We start from the raw sequence: 26,144 nt of genomic DNA on the forward strand, positions 1-26,144 counted from the left end.
ATATTCTAACCATTTATTGAAGAACTCTGGCCAACAAGTATTGTTTGTTAATGCATTTCAATTAAAATTAAACAATTGAATCTTTTTGTTTGAACTACTTTTACTCCGCAAGAAATTCGTTCTACGGCCGATGTATTCAAAAGAAAGCCCCTGCGGGTATGCACATTTTCTCGATGCGTAATGCCCAACGCACAATAACTTTTGTTTAGTAAACATGTTTTTGACATGTCAATGAGAATGAGTGAGATCTAGATCTAGTCATCTCGCTCATTCTCATTGGAAATTTTGAAAACATGTTTACAAACAAAAGTTATTGTGCGCTAGTCATAATACCATTTCGCGCGTTTGTTTTCGGTCCCGAAAATGTGCATAATGCCGGGTTCTAGTGAAGAACTTTCATAGAAATTATTTATCAACAAAATTTTGTAATTCGTTAGAAAAACCCATGTTTCTTTGGATCATTCAACACCTTTTTATGGCCTCTACACACTAGATAAATTTATGTCCATATTGAAGAGTTTTTCCTATTCAAGCGTAGGGAGTTTGCTTCAATATGGACATAAATTTCTCTAGTGTGTAGAGGCCATTAGATCTTCTGGTTTCATGTCCCAAGAAAGGTTCAAAAATTTATTTTTGCTTTGAATAGTTTTAGTTGCAAACTTATAATTTGTTATTCACATTCAAGCCATTCAATGTCAAGCATTCTGCCCATATTCTCTCTATCGTTTATGAATGCTCGTTGTTACGACATTTCATTTCAATATTCTAAACATGATATTCTAAACACTACATATTTTATCAAAGCGTATTTTTACCCAAATACACTGTAAAATTCCCGCTAAAATCAAATTAACCGTCATTCTAAACCGCGCGATTTGTTAAGGTAAACAGATTTAAGTAAGACTTCGGAATAGTTGACGAAATTGGTCGAAAAAGGAAATTACTCAAGGATTTCCTCAATTTGCTCCCTGTTTTCCTGCCCAATTACCTAAAATCTCCACATTAGAACACAACGTGCAAAATAAGAAAGGAATTTACGTGTGATTTGTATAGGAATTTAGATAGTGATAAAATGTGATGTGTTAAAAGTGCACGGTGTCACCCCAAAATCAAAAGGACACAGTGTTCAGGAGATTGCAGGAAAATCATGGGAAAAATGGCTATTTTGTGATCAATCTCCACATTCTAACGTCCAACTGGATCTCTTGAGCAACAATAATTGTGATATCAAGTACAATTGGATTATTCCTGTTGTTTATAAAAGTCTGTGGGTTGTGGGTGAGTTGAAAAGCTTCACATTTTTATCAATCATTATCGCCCCATTTAGAAAATTCCATTGATAAGTCCTACTAAATATTATGGGAATGTGACTGATAGTAAAAGTGGATGTTCCTTCTAGAAGCCAAACAAGAAATTACATTCTGAAAATGGGTTAATACGGCATTGCAGTGTAATAATGGGATAATGTAGTACACGTCAGAGTTAATGGGGACGCCGGGTAAAAGTGAAGGAATCCCTTTTCAGTGCCAAAATTCACCTAAAAAATGTTATTCACAAGCTGAAGGGCTGCGTGACAGCGTGACCCTTTCCTTCTGCGTCGCAATTTTCAACTAATTTTTAACACTTTAAACCCCAAATGACATATTCTACACCAAAAGTATAAGTTTAAAGCTTCCTAGAAAGAATTATATACAATATTATGCTATGCTGATAACACTAGTTTACAGGGAATTTAATTAGCTTTCTTTTTTTGTGAAAAAATACATAAATTTTCTGTAATTAAAAAAAAGATAGATCAAAAACTATTGAAGTAAAATTCCAAATAGAGTTTTGAATTAGAAATAAACATTTGAATGTCCTTTTCTTCAAAGGACCAAAGAAGCGTAGGGGAACTGTACCAAATTCCGGTCGGCTTGCAGTTTCGGCCACTTCTTTTGATCCTCAAATTTTCATTGGAAAAACACTGGAAGAATTCCGGAAGAGTAAGAAACTATGAGAATCAAGGTGGCCGAAATATTACCCAAAGCTATGTCTATATTTTTATTCATTTTAAAATATATTACGAATGATTTTATAAACATGTCTAAACTTTTCTAAGAGTGTAATTTACTTATAATTACTTTGTTTTGTAACATTTTCTTGATTTTTTAAAGGCCAATATTTAAAGCCTGGACGCTCCTCGCAGACCTCCTTAACCCTTCTAGTAACCGAAATCCTTTGGTAGTAACATTGTTCCCACTTTTGCGAAGAACAACCTAGTGCAATTTTTAGCTCTAACCGCTCTGTCCATTATCGAAGCTTATGACAATTTGAAGGGTTCATAGTTTTTGATAAGAAATCGACCATATTAGCTTTATGCCATTCTCAAACCGATTTAACCCATTCGTTACTATGGTATTATACATCATACGCAAATTGAGTGATTTTAGACAATTTATTTCTGTGCAATTATATCCGAATTGGTGTCGGGAATGGATTTTAGTAACTTTAGTTCTTCAATTACTTGGAAAAAATAATCCGACCGAGATGGAAATACATTTTGTTCTTTTCTCGCTTCGCGGAAAGTCATGCAAAATTTTTGCTCAAAATGGCGGACGAAAAATTCGACATACCGTCGAATTTGTTAAAATTGAACTTCATCTTCTTTCCTGATTTAAATTTGTATTCTTGGATAGTTACTCTAGCTAAATCGATAGAGTTTGTAATTAATTAATGTAAAGAATTTAAATTCAGTGACCGTTAAGACGTGTGTTTGAGAGCGACTCTCCGCTCTCCCATAATAGATATTTTTTTCTTTTCAAAAAATCATCTATTAATCTGTTACAAAATAATTCCAAAATATAAACATTCTATCTCAAGTGTTTCTAGTACATTGACTGAATGGGTTAAAGTAGTAATAATTAACCCAATCAAGCCAAAACATAACGTTAGCCATGTGTTGATGTAAGAACGGTTTAATCCGTTTCTTCAAGCATTCTTCGGCGTAAAGATTTGATGTTATTGATAAAGATATTTGACGAAAGGATGCGCTTTGTACCTACTTCTGCACATCCCTTGTCAAATCATAACCTTTCTCACAAATTTATCAATTAACACGAATTTATACTAGACTGGGACATTACCACGGCTAATCGCAATGTAAAACTTTTGACCGGGAAATTGCTGAAAGTCCGTTTTTACATTATGTATCATAGTTTAATAAATATATCTGTTGAATTTAATTAAAATGCATTCGTACAGAAGTCTTGCACGTTTTTGTTTACCAAATTCTACTTCAAGGGCCGGTTTGGATGTTCATTACACCAGTATAAGACCTATAACTTTCTTTTGCAAGATATTCCGCATGATTTAATACTTTTTATACTACCTTATAATTCGGAGGCGGTCAAAATCCCGAAAGCCAAAATCCCGAATGTTCAAAATCCTGAAAGGGATGAAATTATATGGGGGATAATGTATAGAATAATTTCCCAAGACACACAAAATTTCCCTTTGCCTCCAGCGAGCGCGAGTGCCATCGTGAAAGTAGTTATGACATTTTTAAGAAGTCGTGCTTCTGGCTTTCGGGATTTTGGCAGGGATTTTGACTTTTGGGATTTTGGCTTTCGGGATTTTGACAGGAACTCTTTCTAATCATATCCCGGATAGAAGTACCAGGGATAATTCAAAGGCACTTCGGTATTTCCTTCTCAGTGCTCGATCACTGGTTCTAGTTTACTTAAAGGTCCATTCTACACATAGGTTCTCCCTAGCTCATGACTATGTTGCATTTGTTAATTTCGCCAAATTGAGCATTTTGGCTAACTTGGTGTCCGATTAGTAGGGATTTTTCAGTTTTTTTTGTAGGGGAGACTGGGGCAAAAAGTCACAAAACGGATATTTTAGTTTCTTACAAATTACCCGAACGCCCCAGAAATTTCTAATTAGCGCAGTTTTATAGGATATTTACCCTTCTACAACTTTGTGAAAGTAATTTTCCTCTATTTTGTAAGGAAATACATTTATCGAACCGTTTCCTAAAAGGTAATTTTGTGACCATCCTCAAAAAAGCCGGGGCAAATAGTATCAGGCATGGGATATTATCACATTATGATTCGCTTTGTTACGGAATTCCGTAAATTAAAAAAAAATATATCTAGATAAATAATTTTCATATGAAATTTATTCATCTACGCCTTTGTAAAACACCGTTTTCTCTATATGTACGATAAAAACGCTTTTCAAGCTATTTTAGAAAAAAAACGCACAAAAGACTGCAAATCGTTTGACCAATGCAAACAACAAACAGTGACACATGGCATCGACGTTTTTTTTTTGCTGTGAGACATCATAAATTGTTTCGGTTTTTCTTACTTTTTGCTCCATACCTTTTGTTACTTTTTACCCCAAGTGGTCGTTCTTAATAGAAAGATCTCTTGAGAGAAGAATCTTTGTAAAATTTTAAAATAGATAGCGGCTTTGTGTTCGAAGAATCTAAATCATTTAGGAAATAATCATCAGTGCATAAATTTTGAGTAGTAAATAAGTAATAATTGATATCGACGGCTCCATTCCATACTATGCTAAGTCGACTTAGCCTTTTATTACTCCGAGAGATATGTTATTCCTGGGACCGAGATCTACAACTGGTGAAAATTTGGTGGTCATCCGACGTCCGGATAACGAGATATTCCAATTTTTCGAAAAAAAATTACACAGGCAGCATAGAAATCGCCAACTTCAAATGGGGCTCCTGAAAAGTTGTCATTCTGAGATAGCATAGTATGGAATGGAAGCATCGATATATTCTTCAAGGAAAATATTTCAAAAATAGGGCTAAAAATTTTGTTATTTTTTATTTTCTAAATTCCTTGTTCGAATTCTAAGGGACATACGACATCGAAGAAGGTCTATGGAAGCTATCTATGGAAAAAAAAATTAAGCCTCTATTTTATTTATCTTGGCAGATAATCAATTTTGAAATTTTCGATTTGTGACTTTTTGCCCCAGTCTCCCCTACAGAATTTTTTTCCTTCTTTCAAATTCAATCTTGCAATTCTCTGCAACCAGATGATGAATCTTGCTGATATTTGCACCGGTTGTTCTTACTGTCATAAGATTAAGTTGCCACTAGTAGAAGGGTTAGGATTAGGAGGGTCTACGAGAGGCGTCCATTTACTTTTAGCCAGGATGTATGTTTTGGCTTTTATTTAAAAATTAATTAATATAATAAAAACCTTTAAAACACAATGTCATGGGGATATTTTGAATAATTATATAATAGCCCTAAAACATAAAAACCAGTGATAAACCTCACTGGTAAAATTAAAAGGGTCAAATTGACCCTTTTCAACAAAAATGGATCATATTTTGATCCTTTGAAAGGTTCACTTGAATCTTTTGAAATTTTGCATGCATATTTATCACGATTATTATGTTTTATTGTAAACTTAATATTCTTATCCTATTTCTCTCATCTGAGCGAACACCAAAGATGACTTTTTCATTGTTTTTATTCGTTTATTCCGGAGATAAATAGGTGTCAAAACAGTGACCCTTTCAAAGGATCATCGGTGACCCTTTCATTTTTACTAGTCAGTGCTAGATAAGCTTATGGTAGCTGAGGTTCTTTACAGGTGACCTCGAAATGCGTACAACTCGGGGTACTTGCAACTCGGAAATGCATGAAAATTCTATTGTGAGTTGAACTTTTGGGGTAAAGAATCGCGACGAGCCAATTTGATCCCTACAACTTACAATCGAATTTTCACACATTCCGAGTTGCAAGCACCCCGAGTTGCACGCATTTCGAGGTCACCTGTAAAGTATCTCAGCTACCATAAGCTTATCTGGGCTTATCACTGTTTTTTTTGCTTTCTGGGTAATCCTTGACACACTCTACCTTCCAAAATTATACGGGTTTCAAATATTAAAAATCCTATAGGGTAAAGTGATATAATTTAGAATTAGTGTTACAAGTTGGACAATTCGCCGGTACAAGTTGGACATGGCTTTTTTCTTGATAAATACAGGACAAAATTTGTTTTTAAGCACAAGGAACCAAATTATAAAACTAAAGCATTAAAAATATACAAATAAAAATGAAGTACTAAACTTATCAAGACAAAAAGCCCTGTCCAAATTGTACCATTGTCCAACTTGCACCACTATACCCTACTAGGCATGTAAAATCTCAGCTTGAAATCGCTCTCCTGTAAAGTTAGCCATTCGCGACTTATTCGTTTTATACTCTGAGCCATCGATTTATAGTTTCTTTTTTTATTCCTGTGTAAGAAAATTGGAAGAGTTAATGGTCTTGAGAGAAATATTTTTATAAAATAAATGGCTAAGGGAACTTTATTGGTCCTTCAAACGTTTCTTTCTGAAATAAATTAAATACAATAAAACATGAAACTACTCTCCAAAATAGAACTACTTCTCAGTGTTAATTGATTCTTTCCTAATTTGTTCCAATAGGATGGAGGTTCGTTTTGTACCTATACTTTTCCAAAGTTCTGTAGTATTTTACTTTTTCTCTAGAGTCATTCAAGATGAAAATACGTTTCTGTGAGAAACATAAGAATATTAATGACTATCAGTTTGTCCACAATAGCAAATTAGCGGAAAGTACAAAGCACAGAGTCAGTGTGAAATTGAGCCTCGACCTAAAGTGAACTTTATGAGCTCACGTGTTTTCCCTCAAACATCGTACGATTCCGACATATATACATATGTGTATGTGTAAATCCTGTCACGGAGACGGAGGATAATACTAGAAGTATACATAATTTAGTGAATTTGGTGGTTATTTCGAAGAATAAGCGGAACGCAATAAATTCCTAAAATCCTCAATATTATATTTTCCTCATTTTCCTTATAAAATTGATATACCCTGATTGTGTTAGAAATGTTTGTGCTTCGAGTGAAAAGCTTCGTGTAAATAATAAAATCAATATTTTTCGGTGGAATGTGTTGCAAAAAAATTTCTGAAGAAGCCCATGTGGCCAGTTGGAGAAGCCCTCCAAGGCTTTAGGCACGCTCTCATTAAAATTAATGGGAATTATCGATCCACTTTCATCATCAATTCTTATTTTTTCCACCTTCTCTCATTTGTTTTTTTTTTTTTGTTCTCACAATTCCTGTGACATTAAATTCTAATCTTAGTTGTATTTCTTCTTTGCCTTTGCTTCGTATTTTTCTCGGTTTAGGATTTGACGGTTTAGGAGAGTGTTGTAGAAGAAATCACAAAAGAAAATGCACTGGGGCTGGGCATACGATGGCGTAAATTCAACTGTGCCTCGGAATTGTGGTCCAGAGTGTGCAAATTTCCTCTCAACCAGGAGGCAATGGTGTGAGAGTATTCTAGTTACCAGTCTGAGTCTATGGACGCTCAAATGGGCAATTTTGCGGGTAAAACCCATCCCTAAGCCCATCCAGCGACTATCGCATGATCCAACGCCTTGGTTCAAGCAAGTGCTCCTCGTGGGCATGACACTGACCTTTGGCCTGGAACTAGGATTCAAATTTGCCTCGAGAACCGTCATCTACGTTCTCAATCCATGCCATATCACAACGATTATTCAGGTATGTGAGAATTTTCCATTCTCATTTCTACCTTCATTTTTATGGATTTCTCATCCTCGAGTAGAGGAAGACTTTCAGGCTTCGCACATACTCTGGTTTATAACACTTTATAATTATTAACATATTCCTTTTTAGGGGGAAGTGGAGCACCTTTGAAATTGGGATTTTTCTCCTATTTTTAAATAAATTTGAACCATATCATAATGTGATTCAGCTTCTCAATCATTTAGTGGAGTTAAATTACACAGTAAAAAATGTGTAAAATTTTACTACTATAATAGTGCAAAATCAACCATTTTAGTTGTTTAATTTAAAAATGTTTAAAAAATGCACAACATTTTGGTAATTTATTGTCACGTGATTGAAAATTACCACTATTATAGTTGAAAAATTTTCAACAAAGTTGTTTAATTTGAAAATGTGTAAAATTTTAACACTATAATAATGTGAAATTGGATAATTTAATTATTTAATTGTGGTCTGTGTAAAATTTCTCGCTGTTATAATCATAAAAATTTTTCAACAATGTTTCGTGATTTAAAACTGTCTGACAAATTCTAAAAATTACCACTATTATAGTATGACTACAGTTTTTCACATTATTATAGTGTGAAAAAATACACAACTTTATGGTATTTTTGGTCACATGATCAAAAATAAACACTATTATAGTTTGATCATATTTATTAACACTATTATAGTGTAAAGCCTTGTGTATTGCAACCAAATTTGTTGAATTTTTAAACAAAAGTTGTGTAAAAATTATTGAATTTCTAATTAAGACTTATATTTCAGTCGAGATACTTTTCATTGGGCAATTTTACTCGTCATATTACTAGTCATATAAGAGCATCAGATGAAATCATTTCGCATTAGGGGGGATCCAGAGTACAGGAAAAAACCAATAAAAATGTCTAAAAAGGCAAAAAATCAAAATCTTCGAAATGAAAAGAAAATTCAAGAATAAACAGAATTCAATAATTTTTGAATTTACACATAAAAATTCAACAATTCCAAATTCAACATCTTGAAAATCAACAACTTTTAATTAAATCATTTTAATTTAAACACTTTTTCCAAATTTAACACTATAATAGTGGTGTGAAAGATTACACACTATAATAGTGTTAATGCTCTTGTAAAGTTATTCAATTATGTATTTCAGCAAAACGCGTAATCTGAAAATGTGTAATTTAATTTTTATGTAATGGTAAACTGTGTAACCAACTGCGAATGATTACACACTTGTGTACATTTTTTTACATATTTCGTGTAAAATTACGCAGTTTTCAGACAAAATGTGTACAAATTACACAGTTTTCAGACAAAATGTGTAAAAAGTACACAAATGTGTATAAGTCAACACGATTACATATTCATGTAAAATTTACAATGAAAATCAACAAGAAGCTGAATTTTTTTTTGTGCAGGAGAAAAATTCCAATTCAAAGGCGTCCCACTTCACCCTAAAGGAATATGGGAAAAATATTAAATGTTCAATGTCAAAATGTGTGCGAAGCTTGAAAGCCTTCCCCTAAATCATTTTCACAAAAATAAGCACTTCGATTCACTTTCACTGCACATTTTTCTGTTTGGGTTGTTTTTATGTGAAAACACATTTAATTTGAGGAGCTTTTCATTGATATTATATCATCAATTCATTCTCATTTTAACTTATTGGATCATTTTATAAAATTTTACCACGCAGTAAAATTTACCACGCTTTAAAATTTGCAATATTAATAACTTATATCATTGCAGCAATTTCTTACCATGTGACAAAATAAACTTATACAAGAAAAATATAATTTATTATGCAGTAAAGATTTACAGCATTAATTTACCATATTAGAAAAATTAAATTTTCTGACTGCCATGGAATAAAGTTTACGTGTACCACACGAAATAAAGTTTAGAATGTGTTATGATACTATTCCAATGAGAAATGAAAAGGAGACATATTTTTCTTGAACATTTTTTTAGAGCTTTACTGTTATAAAGCGTTGCATAAAATTTAATTTTTTAAAGTTAAAAAAAAAAACTTTTGGAAGGCCTTTGAAGAGAACGTCGTCTTAGAAGAGCTTTTAGAGAATCTCTAGTCTAAAGCTTTCCACATCATTCCTTAAAATAATAAAAATAGAGTTATCAAGCTTTAAATTTTTGAAAAAAAACTTCCAAAAAATGAAAAGTCTTCTGGGTGTCTTTAACAAGTTTTCAATTAATAAAGTACGACAAAAGCTTAGATTTAAATTGTATTTTTAAACACATACAGTCAAGTGTGCTAATCCGGGCGCCTCGCTATTTGGATCGTTTATGACTAATCCATTTAATATAATATTTTTTATTTTTATTTCCGTAATATAGTCACTACAGTAATATAATATAACTATTCAAGTTTGAGAAAAAGCAAAAATAATATTTTTATCCATTAAATAAGTGAGTGTAATCGACTCATTTCAATCTTGTGCCAGCTGGGTTCTTCACTAAAAATTTTCTAACAGTGATATTTTCGCTAATGATAGCTGGTTCATTAACATTTATTGTTTTTTTCCTTGTGAAAAAAGTATTTTAAATCCAAAGGTTTAATTAAAAGTGAATTAGCGAAAAGGCGACCCAGTTAGTGCATGCTGACTTATTTCAGTATTATCATTATTTTATAAATTTTCTTTAATATTTTTGATAATTTTTTTATATTATGTTTCTGAATGAAACAGTGAATAATTCTATGGATTCAGAAGAAGTAAAAAAGAATTTCATCAGTCCAAAAACAAGCGTTTAAGTAGCACTCTTCGGAAAACAATCCAGTTACCCTACTTTACTATAAGGGAAAAAAATTTTTTATCAGGATTTCCACCCAAAAATGCCCATAAGATTCATGCTGATTTTTTTTAAGTATAAAGAATCAAAACGTGTTTTTGGTCTAAGAATATTTTATAGAACATTATTCTCAAGACTAAAACGCAAAAATCACTCAGATCTATGAGAACGCTTTTATAAACCCTCTTTGTCTAAATCCGTCGAATCACTAAAATCGGTAAAAGAATTAGATTAAAAAATAGAATTTCTTCGCAAAACAATTTAGTTCAAATCCGGCTCGAAGGACCAAAAAATAGGCAGACTTGCCTGTAAATACTAAATACACAAATAGAAAACTTGATTTCCTTTCCATGAAAAATTTTCCTGGTGAGATGATGAGCTCAGGAATCTTTAATGTTTGTCTCAGCACCACCTGTTCTCTGCGGATCTTTCGCAATTTTTTTTGCCGTGGATTGAAAAACACGTATTGAAAAGCAACTTATTTTGCGTCGTGGACGACCATATTTGATCATTTTGATACTTTGTGAGAGGAATTTTGATATCTTTTAAAAGATACAGTGCCCGCTGTCTAATCCGGATCGGCGTAATCCGGACGAGTTATCGACTGTTACATTTAAAATAATTTTGAGGTTATGTATGCATGTGTGTTCAGCAATGAAATGAATTATCCTGTGAGGTTTTTGTTTAATAAAAAAAGTATAATAGCATAGAATTCTCTAATTATGTCTTTTTAATATTTTTTAAAACTTTTATTCTTATTTTGCAAAAAAAAACTTGTATTATGTTTTCGAGACGTTGAACAAATTCAAAAAATCCATCCGGATTACGAAGCGGACATCTGTCATATTGTCTCCCAATCATCCAGATTACAAAGCGGGTACTGTAACTTTAAATTTAATCACCAAGTGGTACTTTCAAATAGATCAAATTGATTTTTAAAAGAAAATCACTTTTCTAACCGATTTCATAACTTTGATTTTCGTGCATTTCTGCTGATCACGATTCTTGAAGCTTTGCCATATTCTGAATATAAATTCTTCTATTACGCTTGACTGGAAAAGCTCGATCCATTTTCTTGCAAGATACATTCCGGACTGATTCTGCATGAAACATCTTAGATTTTGATGCTTCCTATACTGTACAGGTTATTTTATTTTTACGCATTATTGTAACGGAAATCGGTGTACTTCGCTCTGAGCAAAGTGTTTTTGTTAGTTCTTTATGGAGTTCTCTCCCGAAGTATACGGTTAAGTGCTGATCTCTCTGAAAGGATCCAATTGAGGAAACTTTCAAAGTGTCATTGCTTAAGAATTATTCACTCAGATCACTGAAATGATTATTATTTGAACAAAGATAATTTTTATCCAAGTGTTTCGATGAAAATCATCCATTTGGACTATAATTCTTTTGGAAGAATCCCCAGTGAACAGTTAATTTATTTATATGTTGTTTTTTTCTTCATTTGCATTCCACAGACTTTACCATATAATTTTCAGTTCTTCTCATTGCTTATTTCACAATCATTCCGTCGTTTCATAAGCTTTTAAATACTTTTATCATAATACACAATCTTAATATCACTTTTTGATACACTTTGCTGAAAGGACATATATTTCTTTCATGCATTCCCATGCATATGCAGATCTACTTGCTAGCTGCAAAACCAAGCAATTTCGTAACAATAATGTTTCGCATTCAAATGAACTACTTGAATGGACCATTGCTGGCCTTCCTCTTTCCTGAGACGGACTCCCGTCAGGTGGTCATGGAGGCGACTGTGTATTGGATCCAGCATGGTCTAATGTTCATTATTCCTGTGTACCTGTTACGCTTAGGTGGTGTCTATACAATGGAACCACTATCAGACATCAGCTGGAATGTGATAAGTTACTCTATTTGTTTGATATATCACTTTGTGTTACTGGAAATATTTGCCCTTGTAAGTTAAACTAATGATTGATCGTATTGCAAAATTATTTGATAATTTTGTTATTTTATGAAGCCAACACAGGTGAATCTCAATCATATGCTGTGTCCAGCACTTCTGGATCCCTTCACAGGACCGAGCTATCGTCTCTGGGCGGTCCTCCATCAAGCAATCCTGTGTCCACTTCTTGGCAAACTCTATTATTGCCTTTTTGCGCCATCGCCACCACTTTCAATTCAACCAATTATCGACACGGCGACAAAGCACTGTGATAAAACCATAAAGGACGATGAGTCTATTAAAAATGGTCCTAACAATAAAATTGTATTAGTAGCTAAAAATAGTGGCGTTGAGGAAAAAAATGTTAAGAGTGAATAGTTGGAATTGCTAAATAGAATGAATTTTCTTATTTACTGAGGTTTCTCTTCGTTTTTGATCATTAATAACAGAGGCGTAGGAAGAGGTTATGGTGGGCAGAAATAGTGAGTCACCTGAGTCTCCCAATATCTCGAAATTCGAACAGTGAACAGTGTGCAAAATACCCTAAAAATCTCTCAAAATGATAAGAGGCAGAGATAAGCGTCTAGATCTAGACCTTCTTCCTTGTTCTTTTTACAATTTTTTTTCAATTTTTGTTTAAAGGTTGTGTAGGCCAAATTTTCGTCCATACATGACAATAACCTTGAGAAAACTCTACTCCGAGTTTTTCAAGGCCAAACTTTAACAAATACTTTTTGATAATCTCAGAAATTACTTCAACGATTTTTGTTTCATTTTGGATATATTTCAAAGGTTGTCTAGGCAGATATTATGGTTTTTCAAGATCATATATTTAAAGAAGGTCCTACATTGGGCATGGAATTTCTTAACTAAATGGGTTTAAATTCAATTTAGAAGGTCTATTAAATGTTTAACAAGTCTGAATCGGTCAAGGAATCGATTGTCTTGCGTTTAAAGCTTTAAGAACGATTGGGACACCGGTGTCCCTAAAAAAATATCTTGCGGCCTTCTAATGTTATGATTTGCTCTAAGAAGTCAGAAAAAAAAATTTATTTTTTTTCTGACCCTCTTATTCTTAAAGGTCAAGCAATTTAATTCTTTAAGGGTCAGTGGATAATCGTGACCCAAAAACACAAATTGTGTATTTTGATCATAGCTGTTTATTCATCGGAGAAATGCAAATGCAAACTTGCCTTCGCTGAGAAACGGTTCATTTATGTTTTAGAAACGCGGAAACATGACTGGGAACGTAGAAAACATCATTGGATATGCTTAATAAAATTAGAAACACACCAAAGAAAATTATGTCCATATTGAAAGAGTTTTTCTACGCAGGAATAGGGAATTTCCTTTAATATGGACATAAAATTCTCTAGTGTGTAGAGGCCATAAAGCTGGATATACTCTAAATCTAAACACTGAGAGAAATCCGAAAAAGTTAAAGTAACATTCCGGAAATGTTAATTTTATCCTGCAGTATTGATCCGAAATCGTTGTAAATATTACCCGTTTAAGGTGTATTAGGTGTTAAAATTACCCTTTTCCATGTTAATTTTACCCTTAAAAAGGTGTAAAATTAACATTAAAAAATGTTGATATATTTTTACATGTAAAAAGTGTTAAAGTTATGAGGAAAAAAGTTAATCGCACCCCCGTTTTTTTCTCAGTGTAGAAACATGGAAACATAATTAGAAACAAGGAAAAATGAGGAAATAAAACAATACTTGTAGAAAACTTAATAAGAAACGCGAACACAAAATTAGAAACTTGAGAAACATGGCTGGAATTTCAGGAAAAAATTAGAAACATGGCTGGAAACAAAGAAACTTATTTAGAAACGTAAAAAACATGGCTAAAAATACAGAAACAAAACTATGAAAATGGAAAGCGTGGTTGGAAACGCAGTAACATAATTAGAACCATGGGAAAACATGGTTAGAAGTATTGGTATTGCTAGAAAGACGAAAACAAAAGAAGAAACGTAGGAAACATGACTGGGAACTTAGAAACACAATTTTCATCGCGGCAGAAACAGAGAAACTGAAAAAAACCTCGTGTTTCCAGAAACCATTTCTTTTTCTTACGAGTTACGCTATATTTGTCCTCTAAATAGTCAGAAATAGTGATTTTTGGGTCATGATTAGCGAACTGGTCCTTAAAAGGGTTAAGAACTTCAAAAGTTGCCTTTGTTTATTGGGTATACTGAATATATGCTCCCAACGAATCGCCACACCTGTCCTTTAGCTACGCCTCTGATTTAAAATTTTCTCATTTTTTTATGTTATTAGCTCTCATTTGGTCATCAATCGGATTTTTTAATCTCTGATTAACATTCAAATGCAGATATACGTTTGCGAAATGATTGACAATATTACTGTTGAGGAAACAAGATATCAGTTGCATTCCCGTTTCTGAAATGTGAGATCAATGAATAGATTTCTAAACAAAAATTTTAACAAATTTATTCATTGATTCTGAACATCTGGGTTTGTAGATAACCAAAAAAATAACATTTTAAAAATAAAAAGTAGAATTTCCAGTAAGGGAAAAACTATAGTGAGTAGATAAATAATTTAAAAGAGTAGCCTTATATATTCCTCGGTATATTTCATATTTTATACCTGAATTTAAAACAATTTTATAACGTATAAGAAATGAATAAAAAAAAGGAATAACATAACATCAAGTTTTAATGCCTTAATAAGAACGCAATTTAGCAATAATTGTAGAAAAAAATAAATACGGTAGTTTATCTTGAGAAATTATATTTATTCTTGAATCTCTTAAATATAGTTTAAATTTTACAGTAAAAACGATCACGTTTGATGGAGCAATTTGAGTTATAAGTTGTGTGTTTTAGTAGTAAGGAGAAAATGACAAGCTTTAGCTAATTGAATTTATCAAAACGAAAAAGAAACATAAGAGCAAACAATTGTCTTTATTTTGCACAGAAAGATAGTGGAAATTAAATAAAGCTAAAAATAACATTTTTTAATCCAAATAAATTTATTTAAAATAATATTAAGTTAGGGTATCTTGAGTCCAGAATCCAAATAAAAGTTTAGACAAATTCTAACATTACAAACCTAAATAACAAATTTTGAGGTTAGAAGTTTTTGAAGTTTTGAAGTAAATTTTTTGAATTTTTATTTTGGAAACAAGGACTAATGTCAGATTGCTTTTTCCTTAATTCTGACTTCCATATTGGTGAATCGAATTCCTAGGTATCCGTTTATTTAACTAAGAGTTTAAATACTTTGAAATTTAAGGTATATACTGAGATAACCTAACAAGTTTCCAAACGGTTGACAATTTGTAAATCGTATAATTTTTATTTGAGATTAAGTTCAAACTCTTATCTGTACGTGCAAAATATAGGCAAATCTATCTAACACTTTACATATTTGCCAATGAAAATGCTGCAATTAACAAACTAATCAAATGACAATTTCCTAATGTTAGTAAATATAGTAAGTTAATAAATATATTTTGTTAAGTGAAGTATAAATCCATTCCAATAATATCATAAATTAATTTAATCACATGACATTGTAAGATCTGTTTTGGCCTAAAAAACAGGACATATTCATTGAACACAATGAAAATGGTTGTAAAGGGCAAATGATAGAATATAAGCAATTGATAGTATATCTCTTAACACAATATACTTATTGTAAGATACGTAAGAAATTAAAAGTTGCAATTGATTGTTTTCCTTTCTGTGAGATTTGTAAATAAACTCATATATTGGATTATTATTTTAGTTTATTGTGTAATAATTGTATACCTTCCCTGGAGACAAGTCAGTTTAAAGGTATAGAGTTACAGTACGACTCCGATAGAGTCAACTCTTAAATGTCAAACTTTTAAACATATTCTGTTAAGCAAGAACTTGAGAAAATTTTTAAAGAGTGAAATAGTATCTACAACAATTAATAACTTAGATCTTAGAATATTGCAGATACACAAGAATCAAATTTGTTGACTCTATCGGAGTCGTACTGTATCTCTTTTGAGATCTTGAATATTCATTGAAAGTCATGCTTTGTTGGAGTCCAGCCATCACGCAAATTTTACTCGATATGGCAAGTTGTAGCTGATGGGTGCAAGTGCAATTTTAATCATTTGCCCTCTGAATCGGCTTTTATCGGTTTTTAACCGGTCATAAACCGATAAGAAGTTTTTGTCCGAAAATAAATTCTATTACTCCTAAGGGTGAACTCTATTTAAAAATGGTGTAGAGCAATAAATTTCCTATGAAAATATGTCATCTAGGTATTTTTTTAAATTCACGGGAACCCGTAATAAAGAGAAACAAAATTTGAGAGTTTTACCCCATGCCTGATACTATTTTCCCCAGAATTTTTGAGAATGGTCACAAAATTACCTTTTAGAAAACGGCTCGATAAATGTGTTTCCTTACAAAATAGAGAAAAATGACAATCACAAAGTTGTAGAGCGATAAATTTCCTATAAAACTGAGCTAATCAGAAATTTCTGTGGATCATACCTCGTAAAAAAATAAAATATCCGTTTTGTTACTTTTTGCCCCGGTCTCCCCTAATGAATCGGTTAAGTACCGATTTTTGAATAATTTTTTTTGGTAATTTTTTTTTTGCTTGACCTTAAGTTTCTTGCCCAGTTAGAGGTCAAACTGTAAGAGATACCGACTTCTGGTCTTTTATGACGCCCCCCACCCAATAAGTGGACATAATCTCAGGCGGTCTTTTTTTCCTTTTTCATATTCCTTATATTTTTCATTTTATCATTTTTTAATTTCCTAAAATCAGAATGATTAGAATGAATTTATAAACTAGTAAGTATAAATTCCTCGATTCTTCAAAAGGTTCGCTTTTAAGAGCTGATTACCCTAGTGATAGTTTAAAATGGATCAAATAAGGTCCTTTATTAACTCTTTCGGGACCACAGCTTATGCAGCACACCAATTTCACAATCTTTTGATCAAAAATATCTTGCTATCTATATCTTTAGAGGTTGCAAACATTGCGATAATTTTTATTAGATATTAGATTTTAGACAACGAGACTTATATGAATTCATAGATAAATCAGTGTTTACAACAACCCCATGTTTATTAGTGCATCAGTTTCCCATAAAGGATCAACTAAAAGTACCAAACACTGAGAGTTTTGGATCAGGGCTTAGATGTTTTTTTGCGTAATTTTCTTTATCTAAACCTTTTCCGCTAGATTTTACGGGGTAAATATTCTTGTGGATCAGCCTTAATCTATTTAGAAGAGCTCTTAACTCCAGAGGAAACTGTCTCTCTTTCAATTTTGCACTTTATCGCACAGAAAATATAACGAAGACCCTAAAAAAGGACTCCCTATGCTTTCTCTCCCGAAGTATAGACTTTTGTGTTAATCTTGAATCAATGAAATTGAAGAAACGTTCAGAGTATCACTGTATGATACACTTTACTTGAATTACTGGTCATCCTTTAAAAAGGTATATTTTCATCCTTTTTCAACAGCATTCTTTTGGGATATTATTGAAAGGATATCCGGTCAATCTTTAATTTTTACAAACGCGAACGAATATGCGAATATTGAATTCAACTTTTAAGTGCAAGTCAATTTACACAAAAATCTCACAAACTTTTCCACTGACTCTGTTAAGGACATGCGCCTTGAAATTTTCACCATGACAATATCTCCTCCTCCACAAATTGTCCTCCCTGTCACAGTGTCTCAGTTTCCATTGAAAAGCTCCACACCACAAATAATATTGAGGCAGTATATCAACAGTGAATAAAATTATTGGAGTGTTAATTATAATTCTACCAGTGCAGTTATTGCGTGAGAATTTGCACTTTTCCTTTTTGCACAAAAACTGTGTGAATTTGGCGGAGATTGAGCACAGAAAAGCTTCGAGGGCACGCAAGAAAAGAGGCTTATGGAAATTTATAATTTGAGGGACTGACCTAAGTGCCAGAAAAATATGTCTCCAAGTGGTCGGATGTGTCTGCCCTAAGAACAATTCCACTGGGATGTGCGTGACTGAGCCTCACCTCAAGTGGTTATCATCATTGAAACGAGGCAATTAATATTCGTCGGGTGTAATTGATTCTGAATATTGAGCGGCAATGTATGTGAATTTTTCCAATGATCAGTTTTATTTTATTCTCCGCTGAAGTAGCATAGTTTCTTATTGTGCTAAAACAGTGTCAGGATCTTACAGTGGCTCCTAGTCGTTTGAATAGTAAATCCTGTATTTTGTGATGTTCAAAAGTGTTTAACTTCAATGTGTTAGCCAGCATAAGGAAGTGGAAAACCTATTGCTTATTTGGAAACATAAAGTTTTCATAACAAAGCACTTTTGAGGGAAAAAATAAATTGCGCGGAAGTGCAGGAAAAATGCGTGCTACACAGCATCAGGATCTCTCAGAGACTCTCCAGAAGCATCTCTTTATCGAGCGTGTTATCCAGTCACCTCCTGCTTCAGCCACTAGAGCCACATTTATTGATCCTCGACTTCCGGACATTGATGAACTATCCACGAAAATCAAGGATATCGAGGACTTTATGACTGTGACGGAGCAGGTTTTGAAACAAGAACGTCGAAGGGACAATACCAAGCTCTTTGACCGTGATTCAAGACGTGGCTCTAGGACCAGTGCTGAAATAATTCCACTGAAGGATTGCAGTGTAGGAAGTCGTCCTGTGAGCAGATTGATGTCCTTCCAGGAAAAACCTATGTCACCACCGCACTCTGTTGTCCGTCAGACAAAATCCGGAAGTCCCAAAGGTCTCAGAACGAGACTCTACTTCCGCAATGGACGCGTGGGATGCGCCGAGGCGGATGTTGATGCTCACAATGTGCAAAATACTCATGCACTTGTTCGGCACATCATTGCCAAGGAGCATGTGGAGCCTCTGGTGCCCCTTGACTGTGTCAATAGGATTCTGGCAGAGAGTGAAATTCCGGAAGTACCTGTAGAAGATGTTGAAGTGCCAGTCGAAGCTGATATAACATCGTGTGTTCAACAGGATGAAAGGGATCAAGCCAATGATTCTTCAATCGTCAATTTGCAGCAAATATCTCCGCCAAATAGGTTGAGAATCTCTCCCAGAAAAGCTATTAAAAATCCAAGACTATTCTAAAAGTTTCTATCTCCTTTCAGTCCTACTCCTGATCCCGAGAAGGACCACTTTGTGCGAGAAAGGATGCAGCATCTTATCTCCCGCTTCTCCAAGAGAGCTCACAAGATGAAGAGAAAGTTAGAAATTCCTCCAACACCATCCAGCAGTGCTAGTTCCCCATCCCTTCCCGTACCACCGCCTCCATTACCACCATTCGGTCCCACTCAGTCCCCAATTGAGGAAGTCGCACCCGCCAAGAGTCCTGAAGTCGAAAAAGTTGAAGAGAAATCCCCATGTAGCTATCTCGTTTGTCCGACTTTTTGTGGCGGCGGAAAGAGTGACGATGTCCTCGATCCTCAGGGACAATTCTACATCTCCTGGCTATTTGTAGTTACAATGTCCTTTCTCTACAATGCCTATGTTATTCCTCTGCGTTCCTCCTTTCCCTTCCAAACGGACGCCAATACACTCTCTTGGATAATTATGGATCTCTGTGCCGATGCAATTTACTTGGTGAGGCTTTTTTTATTAAGACAATTCACTTAATTATTCAATGATTTGTTAATTGCTGAGCGCTGCTTTTTTTCCCACAGATTGATATTGTTTTCATCAAACACCGGCTCATGTTTCTCTTGGACGGTTTTTGGGTGCGTGATAAGGAACGAACGAGGCAGAATTATGTGAGGAAATTCCAATTTAAGGTATTTAAATATTATTCTTTACATTTTTTTAATGATTATTTCTCAAATAGAAACATGCAGTTAACTATTTTGGATTAATTCATTCATTTTCAACCGCCCATGACATCCAAATTAGCACCCCATGCTTGTCGTGTCGATCCTCCGCCACTTCAGGAAGATGTTCGGGTTCGATCCCAAGGCGTTCCAAGGCAATATTCTGAATTTGATTCAGCCACCTTGTCCTAGGTCTGCCTCGAGGTCGAGGTCTCCTCACAATGGCTTGCATAGCTTTTCTGGGGAATCGTTTTCTATCCATGCGCTGAACATGTACATACCATCGAAGTTGTGATCTCTCAACCCGAAGAAGCAGCTCCTCGACTCTCAGTTCCTCACGAACGGCCACATTCTTCACTCGATCTCGACGAGTGATTCCCTTAACCGCCCGCAGGTACCTCATCTCGGCAGCTTGTACTCGCGATCTTATACTTTCGGTCATTACCCAAATCTCATGACCATAGGTGAGAATAGGGATAAACACTGCTTTGAAAACCGATAACTTAGCCGAACGGCTGAGCTCAGCCTTCCTCACCACGCTTCCGCCAAGCTCTCTCATTACTGCAGAAGCTTGACCGATTCGCTACGGTAATTCGGTGTGAATGTGAAACCTACCATCACTCGTGAATAACACCCCGAGATACTTGAACTTCTCCACCTGTGTCAATGCTTTTCCATCAACATGTATGGTGCATTTCACAGGCTGTCGAGAAATCACCATTACCTCCGACTTTTTGTCGTTCGTCTTCATACCTGTTTCGGCACAAACATTTACAAATCGGTCAAGTGCGCGCTGAAGCTTTTCTTCGGAAGATCCAAAAGGACCAAATCATCTGCGAAGAGGAGATGACTTACCCTGAAATCCCCAATACGAATCGCATTCCGCCTGGGACTGCGTTCCATAATCTTGTTCATGTATATTATGAACAACAATGGTGATGGAACACAGGAACACATCCCTGGCGCAGTCCAACGTCCACCTGAAAACCTTCCGACTTGGATCCGTTTACACGAACACAGCTACAACAGTCTCTGTACAATGACTGAATGGCTCCTACCAATTCTTCATCCAGTCCGTACTCGTGCAATACATCCCAAAGTTGTTCTCTTGATACTCGGTCATATGCTTTTTCCAAATCTATGAAACAAGCGTAGATTTGGGAGCCTTTTACACAATCATCCTCAGGGTAAAAAGCTAATCCGTGGTGCTTCTACCAGGCCTGAAACCGCATTGTTCCTCACCCAGTCTGGGTTCGACTATTTCTCAGCATCTTCTCTCAAGGACTTTGTCATACACTTTGCCAGGCAAACTCAGAAGGGAAATTCCCCTATAATTGGAGCAATCTTTCCTGTTTCCCTTCTTGAATATGGGTACAATAACCCCAACTTGCCAGTCCTTTGGTGCTCTCCCACTTTGCCAAGCCACTTAAAGACACGTGTGAGCCAACTGACTCCCGCTATACTCATAAGTTTCAGCATTTCGGGACGTATTTCGTCAATTCCTACAGCTTTTCCATCCTTCAATTTACTAATCGCATACAGGACTTCACTCTCTGAAGGACTACTTTCTTCCCTGCCTTTACTCGTGGGTACGTTATCATCAGTGCCTTCTTGAGGATTGAGCAATTCTCAGAAGTACTCTTTCCAGCGACTTAAGACCTCTTTCTCTTTGGTCAAAAGATTTCCTTCCTTGGATGTCACTCCTTGGATGGAATTGCTCTTCTTCCCTCTGAGTCATCGGACTGTTTGCCAGAAAGTTTTGTTTGCCATTCTGTAGTCGAGCTCCAGCTTTTCACCGAACTTTTTTATTTACCTTATCATTTCATTTATATAATCAATTCGATACAATACGATGGAAAGGTCTTAGAAGTTTCTTTAATTTTTTTAACATATCTATAAAAATTATATAAACAGGATTGTTTCTTTTGAAAAAATATACTTTGGAATTTTAGGTTATATTTAGAAGGGTTAAGACTTACTCTCCAATATCCGAAATAAAATGTAATTTTTTGCGAAAGGAAATTGAACATTAAAATAATTTTACGTACCCTGAATTAAAAATAAATAAAAAATAGGGCGTTATTCTCTAGTTTCGCAATAGCCCTATAATAAGTATAACTTTTGCTTAAATTTTGCGGCTATCACTTATATGCAGATGATCTACAGATCTACTGTTGTGGTGATCCAACTCACTCCTCTTTTATATTTGAGGCTGTAAATGATGATCTTGAGAGGATTACCACTTGGGCTTTGAACAATGGTTTGGTCCTCAATCCCAGGAAGAGCCAAGCTTTAGTCATACATACGAGAGGTAGGCATCCTACTACTTTTCCTTTGGTTCTCTCTGGTGAAGTGATTCCATTTTCTCCTCGTGTGAGGAATCTGGGAGTCATTTTTAATGAGACATTCACCTGGTCGGATCATGTGGTTGAGGTCTGCCGTAAGGTCTTATTTTCGTTGCACACTTTGCGACGCTTTCAGAGCTTTACTCCCGGGGAGACTAGACTCCTCTTTGTTAGGGCCTTGATAATTCTATTTTTCACTTATGGGGCGGAATTGTTTTTCAGTGCTAATGTCGAGGAGCAGAATCGGTTGAAGCTGGTTTTCAATTCCTGTTAGCGTTACGTCTTCGGACTTCGCAAATATGATCATGTTTCTGCTTTTGCAAACTCCATTCTCGGTCTACCACTGATCTCCTATCTTGAAGTTCGTGTGGTGAACTTTATTTCCCGACTTCTTTGCACTGGTAGGCCTCGGTACCTTGTTCACAACTTCTACCTTATCTTAAACTAAATCTCAATAGTTCCTTGTGGTTATGCCTAACATAACCTCACATAAGTCTCGATCGTCACGATATATATGAATATTTCATTGAATCTTGCAGTTTTCCTTATTAAAGCTTTACTTTTAATTTCTATTCCAGATGGATATGCTGTCTCTTCTCCCATTGGACATTCTCTACTTGATATTTGGAACAAAGGCTGTTCTGTTGCGTATCCCTCGACTACTAAAGATCCAAAGTTTCTGGGAGTTTTTCAAACTTCTTGACCGCGTGCTTTCTTCACCTCATATCGTGCGAGTGGCTAAGACGCTTACTTATATGTTATTCATGATACATCTAACTGCATGTGCTTACTATGCCTATAGTGCTGCCCAGGGCTTGGGAACCAATCGCTGGGTGTTCAGTGGTAAGGGTCATCCCTATATGAGATGTTTCGCTTTTGCCACAAAGACAGCAACGTCAATTGGGAAGAACCCTAAGCCTGAAAATGATGGAGAGTTGCTTTTCATGACAGCAGCCTGGTTGATGGGTGTCTTTGTATTTGCTTTACTTATTGGTCAGATTAGGGATATTATAGCTACTGCCACAAGATCTCAGTCAGAGTACAAGCAATTAGTGGATGAGATTCTTGAGTACATGAGACGCTTGAATCTTCCTACGGAGTTGAGACATCGTGTAAAGATGTGGTTCACTTTTACGTGGGAACAGCAGAGAACTTTAGATGAGAGACACATTCTGGATTCCTTGCCGGCCAATCTCAAGACAGATGTGGCCATATCTGTGCACATTCAAACACTGTCTAAGGTGCAGTTGTTTGCAGATTGCGAAGAAGCCCTGCTGAGGGAATTAGTTCTGAAGCTCAGATCTGTAACTTTCCTGCCAGGGGATTTTGTCTGTCGGAAGAATGAAGTTGGCAAGGAGATGTACATCGTTAAATTAGGTCAGGTTCAGGTTATGGGTGGTCCTAATAACGATGAAGTCCTAGCAACGTTGTCGGAAGGATCGGTATTTGGAGAAATCAGCCTTCTAGCCATAAACGGTGGCGGTAATCGTCGTACGGCTGATGTACGCTCCCGTGGCTTCAGCAATTTGTTTGTCCTCTCAAAGTCAGATCTTAACGAAGCCATTGTGTACTATCCTAATGCTCAGGCAGTTCTTAAGCGTCGTGCTAAGAGCTTGATGCGCAGAAATGCCGCTAGAGAAGCCCAGAGGAGTGCAGCAAGTGGAGATGAAGCTGATGTGGTTATTGAAAATCCTAAGAGAAAGAAAACTCCTCCGAAATTGCTGGAAGCAGTCATCAAGGCACTTCCTCAGGAGTCTCCAGCTGTTACGCTTCTCACTCAGGGCTCGAAAAAACGTCGCAAGAGGCATACAATGACACCATCTGGTCTACCCAGGCAGTGGTCAGAAGTTAAGGAGCGAGTAATGAATGGAGGTGTGAAGACACTCTCTTGTGATCTCCTCCTGGCCATCCAAAATGAACTAGAGGAAGAAACTACGCCTTCAACGGAGGAGAATTCTTTAGTGAATCTCACGGATTCGCAGAAAGAGCTCATGCAGATGGACAAAGTGTGTGGAGACCAGCTAGATGTTGAAGGTGGACATCTTATTGAAACTTCTCAAGTAGCTTGTAATGGTCACACTTGTGACGTCACTGTGCACATTGAGAGGGAATCGTCTCTCATTTAGAAGTGAAGAGGGATTCCAAAATAGATAAAGCAAGAGCCTAGCTTATTGTAAATAGTGGGTTAGTGATATGATTAGGTGAAATTCAATAAATAACGTGATGGTGATCGTTTACTTAATCACTTAATTAGCGTTACATACAACCAATTTCTGTTCTTGACCTGACCCAGGATCACGTCGCCATTTGAGATTGTCATACAGCAATGGTATCCTGATTCACGGCCGTTGATCTATCGGAAAAGTCAGCCTCGTTTTCCTGAAAGCCTTATTTCATAAAATTTACCTTCTCTGAAATACCAGTCTGGATATGGTTCTTCTATGGAATCAATACACCGGCTCGCAATAGGAACTTTTATCGAACATCACTAATTACCTGTCTTGCTTCTCCTTTTCTATTTGTCGTCTTGTAAATTATTTTATGATTAGAATTATTGCTTTAGAAATTCATTGCTATGCACTTACTTTTTCTTAATACGTCACAAATCTGAAATTAAAATGGCGTCTAACCCAATTGCAATAGGCCTTCCAATAGACCTTTAAGTCCTTCTTCCAAAAATTTTGAACAATTTCCAATGACTTAACGATCATTTAACGTTCTTACATTTTAGAAACATTTCGATGAAGTTCTATTCCATACTATTTTTATATAGATTTAGGAGCTGTACAGTCCTGAAAATTAACCGAAAGAAAACTTAGTGTTCTAAAGGTTCTAAACATAAAATAATAATTACTATTAAACTAATTATCATCAATTATTCATTGAGTCGTCTCTCGGCTTAAGGTTGCAGCAGATTGGGGCGTATTTTGGTAAAAATAAGAAATAAGAAAATAAAAGTTACTCGTTGTTAGACGCTATCAAAGAAAGAGCAGTCATCAAGTATCTGGGTGATTTTGTAATCGCGTTTTCATAAAAAAAAGACTAATGATGGTTACGGTATTGTTAGTACGATACATAACATTACTCAGCTTTAAATTGCTCTCTTGAAATTTTGTGAGATAGAATAGGGTAAAAGGGGAACCAGAATACTTAGATACTTAAAGAACCATCCCATTTGAGATCCTTAAAAAGGGCTAAAACATTTTTGGTAGGTATTTTGGTAAAAACGGTAAGTAAAAAATTCACTTGGTAAGTAAAACATCAAAATTGGTAAGTAAAAAAGAGAAATTTGATAAGTAATAAAATAACAAATGGTAAGTAAAAAAACCAAAAATGGTAAGTCAAAAAATCAAAAATAATAAGTAAAAAAATAAAAAATGGTAAGTATAGAAATCAAAAATGGTAAGTAAAAATATGAAAAATAGTAAGTAAAAAAACCAAAAATGATACAAATGGTACAAGTATATTTTATAACTTTCCTAAAATTTCCCTTTGCAAAGGAAATTTGCTTTTGCCCCACAAGGTGAGACTAATAATTTCTCAAAAGACAGAATATTTCCCGATTAATTTCCGAAAACATAGAATATTTTCCTTTGCCTTAACAAAAGACACTGATAACTTCCCAAAAGACAGAAAATTTCCCTTTGTCCCAAAG

At 35.0% G+C, this 26,144-nt stretch overlaps 2 protein-coding genes across 2 annotated transcripts; both read left to right on the forward strand.

Annotated features, from left to right (window-relative positions):
* The first annotated feature begins 908 nt into the window (after window positions 1–908).
* LOC129802977 (transmembrane protein 164) lies at window positions 909–16,070 on the forward strand. Its single transcript, XM_055849245.1, has 4 exons — window positions 909–1,278; window positions 7,188–7,563; window positions 12,023–12,319; window positions 12,383–16,070. The coding sequence occupies exons 2-4, from the start codon at window positions 7,234–7,236 to the stop codon at window positions 12,683–12,685; spliced, it is 930 nt and encodes a 309-aa protein (XP_055705220.1). The 5' UTR covers window positions 909–1,278; window positions 7,188–7,233; the 3' UTR covers window positions 12,686–16,070.
* A 1,906-nt stretch (window positions 16,071–17,976) lies between these two features.
* On the forward strand, window positions 17,977–24,752 carry LOC129802976 (cyclic nucleotide-gated cation channel beta-3). The gene is made up of 4 exons (XM_055849244.1): window positions 17,977–19,382; window positions 19,452–19,923; window positions 20,004–20,111; window positions 23,068–24,752. The coding sequence occupies exons 1-4, from the start codon at window positions 18,685–18,687 to the stop codon at window positions 24,613–24,615; spliced, it is 2,826 nt and encodes a 941-aa protein (XP_055705219.1). The 5' UTR covers window positions 17,977–18,684; the 3' UTR covers window positions 24,616–24,752.
* The last annotated feature ends 1,392 nt before the right edge of the window (window positions 24,753–26,144 follow it).

The sequence above is a fragment of the Phlebotomus papatasi genome, chromosome 2 (assembly GCF_024763615.1).
Source record: "Phlebotomus papatasi isolate M1 chromosome 2, Ppap_2.1, whole genome shotgun sequence".
Taxonomy (NCBI): domain Eukaryota; kingdom Metazoa; phylum Arthropoda; class Insecta; order Diptera; family Psychodidae; genus Phlebotomus; species Phlebotomus papatasi.

Bases quoted from the DNA above. Each gene is read 5' to 3' on its own strand.
- LOC129802976 (XM_055849244.1), top strand. From the start codon at position 18,685: ATGCGTGCTACACAGCATCAGGATCTCTCAGAGACTCTCCAGAAGCAT. The intron at 19,924-20,003 runs GTGAGGCTTTTT...TTTTTCCCACAG, and splicing joins GTGCCGATGCAATTTACTTG to ATTGATATTGTTTTCATCAA. The intron at 20,112-23,067 runs GTATTTAAATAT...TTTCTATTCCAG, and splicing joins TGAGGAAATTCCAATTTAAG to ATGGATATGCTGTCTCTTCT.
- LOC129802977 (XM_055849245.1), top strand. From the start codon at position 7,234: ATGCACTGGGGCTGGGCATACGATGGCGTAAATTCAACTGTGCCTCGG. The intron at 7,564-12,022 runs GTATGTGAGAAT...ATGCATATGCAG, and splicing joins ATATCACAACGATTATTCAG to ATCTACTTGCTAGCTGCAAA. The intron at 12,320-12,382 runs GTAAGTTAAACT...TATTTTATGAAG, and splicing joins TACTGGAAATATTTGCCCTT to CCAACACAGGTGAATCTCAA.